The sequence below is a fragment of the Pundamilia nyererei genome, unplaced genomic scaffold (assembly GCF_000239375.1).
Source record: "Pundamilia nyererei isolate P.nyererei 1_Seehausen unplaced genomic scaffold, PunNye1.0 scaffold00154, whole genome shotgun sequence".
Lineage (NCBI taxonomy): Eukaryota > Metazoa > Chordata > Actinopteri > Cichliformes > Cichlidae > Pundamilia > Pundamilia nyererei.
In genome coordinates, this window is record NW_005187555.1 from 968897 (window position 1) to 974896 (window position 6000).

Here is a 6000-nt window from a genome sequence, read left to right on the forward strand (position 1 = left end):
CGGAACCCTGTGGCACTCCATGAGACAGCGGAGCACAGGAGGACTCAGTTTGTTAAATAAGACCTGAACCATTTCAGAACCTGTTACACCGACACACTGCTCCAAACACGAGATTGAAATTTCATGGTCTACAGTGTCAAATGCAGCAGTTAAATCGAGTAAAATAAGAATGACACTTTCACCAGAATCACATGATCAAATATGTCATTAAAATTCTTAAAAGTGCTGATTCAGTGCTATGCATTGCTTTAAAACCAGACTGGAAAATCATCTGAACATTTTGTGCATTCAAAATCGGGATCAATTGGTTACATGCTACTTTTTCCAAGACTTTAGATAAAAAGGGCAGCTTAGATATTGGTCTAAAGTTCTCAACAGCGTTTGTATCTAGCCCAGGTTTCTTAAGAAGTGGTTGCACAATTGCATCTTTGAAATTCTTTGGAACCACACCTGAAGTAAGGCTGCTTTTTAAAATGGTTAAAATAGTTGAACCTGTGGTAGAAAAAACTTCTTTCAGAAAACGGGGAGGGATGGCATCGAGGGCGAGCCTACAGGCTTTAGATGATCCACCACCTCCTGTAGCTGAGCAAGAGAAACCGACTCTGTTGAAAGACAGCCGAGCAAACTGGAGGATCAGAGGCGTCAGATGTGGGCAAAGTAATCCGCGCCCTAGCCGAGGCTAAAGAAGTGCAGAAACTTTTCACACATTTCATGTGACGGCTCAAAACTGAGAGCAGAAAGAGGGCTTAAACAATATATGTGGTTTCTGATAATTCACCATAATAATGTTTGCAAAGTGTTTCCGCTTTGCTTCTTTTACTGTAAGCTGATATAAGGCCCAGCGCGCTCTTTAATTTTGTAAAGCTGTAAGAAATTCAAAACTCAAGTTGAGTTTAACTGAGCCGAAACACAGTGCTGAAAGAACCTCCGTGCCGAGTAGCTAAAAATGTCTCGTGTTCATGGTTTGCCTGTGTGTTTTTCTGCAGGTATGCTGGTTGTGAACGTCACCTGGAGGAACAAGACGTACGTTGGAACCCTGCTGGACTGCACGCGGCACGACTGGGCGCCGCCGAGGTACAGAAACGACTCAGGCTCACGCCGTTCGGCCGAGATCTCGAGTATAAAACAAGCTCGTTCTTGCTACGCTCAGTCACCACCATGTAAACACGTAGACACGTGTCAGGGACAAACATACAGATGAACCTGTAGTGAGACACGTGGTCGATACCTGCAGACGTAAACACAGGGAAAGGCTGTAGGTTTCATGCAGGTAAACAAAACAACTTATTATTGCTCATTAATAAGACAAACGTAAGTCTCATCCAGTTACTCGATGGAGTAATCAATACTCGATTACTGATAATGGACAGCTGCGGCTCTGTGTGCTGTACGATGGTTTGTTTGAGTCGGCTGCGTGACACCTTTGGTTACCTTTGGTACAGGTGTGGTCAGGTGTGTCTTTCGGCTCGCTGATGTCCACCTCTGTGTTTTTAGGTTCTGCGAGTCTCCCACCAGTGACGTGGAGATGCGGAGCGGCCGCGGTCGAGGTAAGAGGATGCGTCCCAGCAACAACACGCCGTTGAACGACAACAGCAACTCGTCGGACAATAAAGGCAGCGGCAGCAGTAAGACGCGCGGCGCCGCGGCCAACAGCAAAGGGCGGCGTGGGAGTCAGACGGCTGGCTGCGGCGAAGACGCCAAAGCCAGCCCGTCCTCCGCTAAGAGGAAGACAAAGCCCGCCTCAGATATGGACCCCACCTCCAGCTCAGAGGACACCAAAGCGTCAAAGCGCATGAGAACGAACTCGACCGGCGCCGGGACGCCTCTGCCTGGAAGCAAAGCCGATTCACTGCCGCCGCCACAGCTGGACCGGACCTGCCCCTCCCCCGTCCTCATTGACTGCCCCCACCCCAACTGCAACAAGAAGTACAAGCATATCAACGGACTGAAGTACCACCAGGCCCGCGCCCACAACGACCAGGACGTCCGACTGGACCAGGACGGTGACAGCGAGTACGGGGACGACCCCGCCCTCCATCCCGAACCCGCCTCCTGCAACGGCGCCGCCATCTCGCCTGCTCGCTCCACTACACCGAAGGGTCGGGGCTTCGACGCCCCCTCGCCCTCACCAGGCAAGCTGACATCAAAGGTTAAAAAGAAGACGAGCGAGGCTGAGCCTGAGGTGACGGACGGCGGCGAGGAGGGGGCGTGTTTGACTGACGAGGCCAGTAATGACGGCATGGACGACAGGAAGGTCAAGAAAATGACGGCCGGGGGGAAAGCTGAGAAACTGGGACAGAAAGGCTTGAAGCTGACTCGCCCCGCCGGCGCGCCCGGAGTTCCCTCGCCATACTCCCTCCAAGCATCCTCCCCCGCTCTGGGCTCAGTGGTACAGTCCGTACCCAAAAGCCCCCAGCTGAAAAACGTCCAGCCTAAACCCGCGCCCCTCACTGACCCCGCCTCCAGCCCCGCCCATTCCAAGGACAAGAAAAAGAAAGACAAAAAGAAGAGGGACGGCGGAAAGGAAGAGGACAGCCCGAAGGCCATGGGTAAGGCGGGGAGGCCAGAGGAAGGCAAGAGCCCGTACTCTGAGGCGTCAGACGCTTTGCTCAACGGCTCCTCGGAAGCTCAGCAGAGCCGGCTCGCCAGCATCAAAGCCGAAGCCGACAAGGTGTACAGTTTCTCCGACAACGCACCCAGCCCGTCCATCGGCGTGGCCAGCAGGATGGAGGCCGGCCTGGCGCCCACGCTTCACATGACCCAGAACGGAGCCGACAACGCGTCGGTCAAGACCGGTAGCCCCGCCTACTCTGACATCTCTGATGCTGGGGAGGACGGCGAGGGTAAGGCAGAGGGGGTAAAGGTCAAGCCAGAGCCTGACCAGGGACCTCGTGAGAGCGCCAAGAAGGCGCTGTTTCCCCCTCAGGCGTCCAGTAAAGATTCGCCGTACTACCCCAGCTACGACGCCTACTACTCCCCCACCTATGCCAACCCCAGCCCGGGACCAGCGCCTGCAGCACCACCTCATGGTGAGATAGCACAAGTGAAGGTGAAGAAAGAGGAGGAGTTTGAGGTGGGAGAGGAGGGAAAACTGAAGGAGGAGCCTCAGGAGGAGAGAAAGGTGGAGCCAGGGCCTCCGCAGCCATCAGTCATCCAGCAGCGCTCCAACATGTACGCCCAGCCGCTCTATTACAACCAGTACTACGTCCCTCCCTACTCCTACTCCCACGAGCAGGCCTACCACGCCCACCTCTTGGCCTCCAACCCTGCCTACCGTCAACACTTCGAGGAGCAGCGACAGCGCCACGCTGACAAGAAGGCGGAGAGCAAAGAGCGCGAGGCTTCCGTGAAAGAAGAGTGGAAGCAGAAGGCATCGGTACCGCCCACTCTGTCAAGGGCGCCCAGCCTCACGGATCTGGGCGCCAGGGGAGGCGTGAACCCAGCGAAGCCCAAAGAGCCCGCCACGGCTTCGGAACAGGCCAAGTCGGTCATCATGGCGAAGGGAGAGGACTCCAAGGCGCCCGCCGCCCAGCCCGAGGGTTTGAAGATCAAGCTGAGTGAAGGAGGGCATCACGGGAAAGAAGAGCCAAAGTCAGGGGCGGAGCCGGGCCGAGCAGCGAGCGTCGAAGCTGCCATGTGGTACAGACAGGTACAGGTGTCCTCCCTCTGTCACGGCACGTTCCACCTCGCTTGTGTTTTAAGATTGATTGAGGTTAGTTTGATGCTGATGAAGGTTTCTCCCTCTCTGCAGGAGCCCGACTCACGTCTGTGGTCCTACGTCTACCCCAGCAAATACTCGGAGGCTCCCAAACTTCAGGAGGACGACAGGTGGAAGGAGGAGCGGGACAGGAAGGTGAAGGAAGAGAGGCCGCGGCCCAAGGAGAGCCTCCAGAAAGACGAGGCGGCGAAGGAGGTGGCGGAGGGTAGGACGCAGCTGCCCCCCGAGGAGCTCCGCGGGGGCGGGAAGGAGGCGCGCCCGCCTCACATGCAATTCCCCTCGCCGCTGGCCCAGCATCAGGGCTACGTGCCCTACATGCACGGACCGTACGCCTACAGCCAGGGCTACGAGCCGAGCCACCCCGGGTACAGAGGCATGCCCTCGGTCATGATGCAGAATTACCCAGGTGAGAAACTCAAACACGACATAAAGCAGGCGCAGCACAAAGAGAGCGCGAGGGCGGCGAGGGCTGGAGAGTGAAAACCAGCGAGGAGTTAAATTAAAAGCCACGTTTCTTTGTGGCGTCCGAGGGACGAGCGAGTGCCAGCTGTTGGTTTTGGTTTCTGTTTAGGCTCGCCGGTAAACCTGCCGACTGTTCACGGTGATACGGCTTCAGGAAGCTGAACTTCAACAAGCAACTTCCTCTAAAATCCACCAATTTTCACTTTTTCCACATTTCTGTGTAAACAAATGAGATCAGGCTGTTTTAGACCAGCCGACGCTTCAAATCTACTTCTGCTCATTTTCATTCACGTTATTAATATAAAATTAGACGAATGCGACGCACGGCCCCGGATGATCAGACTTTCACTGGCCCCCGAAAGAAAGCGCTGTAGAGGAGTCGATGCTGAGAGCTCGACCGAGCTCTGACAGGTTTAAAGATCTTTGAGCTATCTCGCCACTGCACGTGTAATCCTGGCTACGGTGGCCACTGTGGGACAAACATGCTGGTCAACAAAGACGCATCAAAGTCACTGTTACTGTTGTTTGCCTCACACTGTAAGTGGCCTTGTGGAAACGGTTGTGGCGCTTTAGACTGAGGTGAGAAGGAATAGGATGAGATTTTGTTAAGGTGGCGTTGTCTCGTTCCTTCCTGTCATGTGTTTGGTGAAGGATAAAACACGTGTTTCATATCTGCAGTCTGAAGATGCAGGCATGGATTTAAACGCCTGCGATTTCTCTTCTCCTCTGCCTTTGGCGTCATGCATTTGTGGGCGGTCTCTAGCCACATACATAAAATGTGATGTTTGGATCCATCTCAGCCATTGTGTTCAAAGCTGGTGGGGGTAACACGGCGCTCCAGTATTTTTAGTGGATTCATCCTGAGTTTGTTGGAGAACACAGTTACACACTAATCACCACTGAAAAATGGCGTACTGACCTTTAGAGCTGCTGCCGCCACGTCATCATGCCGAACCTATGTTTGAACCTTTATGTTCAAACATAAACATCATGTTGTTTGTTCATGTTTGTCCTTCCAGGTTCGTACCTGCCAGCCAGTTACTACGCCTCCTCATACGGCGGGAAGGTGGGGGCGGGCGAGGACGGCGAGAAGCCCTCCAGGTCAAGTCCGTCTGTGAAGCCGTCCAGCGAGGCCAAAGCTCTGGACCTGCTGCAGCTGCACGCCAGCCAGTACAAAAGCAAGTCGCCGTCCATCCAGGACAGCAAGACGCCACATGACCGAGAGCGGGAGAGAGAAAGGGAGGGCGACCGGCCACGCTCCTCGCCCTCGCAGCGCATCATGCAGTCCCATCACCACCTGGGATACCCTCTGTACGACCTGTCTTACCCCTCAGGTGAGCCTCGCCTGCTGCCTTTAGATCCTCTTTAGCTCAGGTGTTCTCGGACTGGAGGACAACCTGCTCAGTTTAGTGACCAGCCACACAGCCATGGTGAAGCTGACCTCCCATGATTCATAGCTGGAAAGGGATCCTCTGAGCCCGCCCACCTCACCCCTCTGAGCCTGCAGCTGCTTTTAATGAGAGGCGTGTGCGAGTCTGTTTCAGTTCTGACATCCTGTCTTTGTTTCAGGCCTCTCGTCCTCCGCCATCGTCGCCAGTCAGCAAGCGTCCGCCCAGTCCATGTACCCGCCCGCACGGAGGTGAGAACGGTAAGAAACACACACACACACACACACACACAGCAGTTATGTGTGAGTGCTGCGCAGGTGCTCATCACATCCATGAACATGCTGGGACTTCTGTGCCGCTCCTCTCCACCTGTACACCTGTACCTGCCCTGCTTCAGGCGTCTCAGTGCAGCAGCTCCACCTACTGGTCAGA

General features: G+C 54.8%; 1 protein-coding gene across 3 annotated transcripts in view; it reads left to right on the top strand.

Moving 5' to 3' along the window:
• Nucleotides 1-6000, top strand: part of znf609a (zinc finger protein 609a) — a 32528-nt gene that overhangs the window by 24189 nt on the left and 2339 nt on the right. For 2 of the 3 annotated variants that reach the window (XM_005745106.1, XM_005745107.1), the window contains 5 exons: nt 987-1074; nt 1495-3649; nt 3752-4124; nt 5200-5514; nt 5750-5819. In XM_005745106.1, coding sequence (XP_005745163.1) covers nt 987-1074; nt 1495-3649; nt 3752-4124; nt 5200-5514; nt 5750-5819 — 3001 coding nt within the window. Of the gene's footprint in view, nt 1-986; nt 1075-1494; nt 3650-3751; nt 4125-5199; nt 5515-5749; nt 5829-6000 lie in introns of all 3 variants that reach the window. The other variant, XM_005745108.1, reaches the window with a different exon arrangement.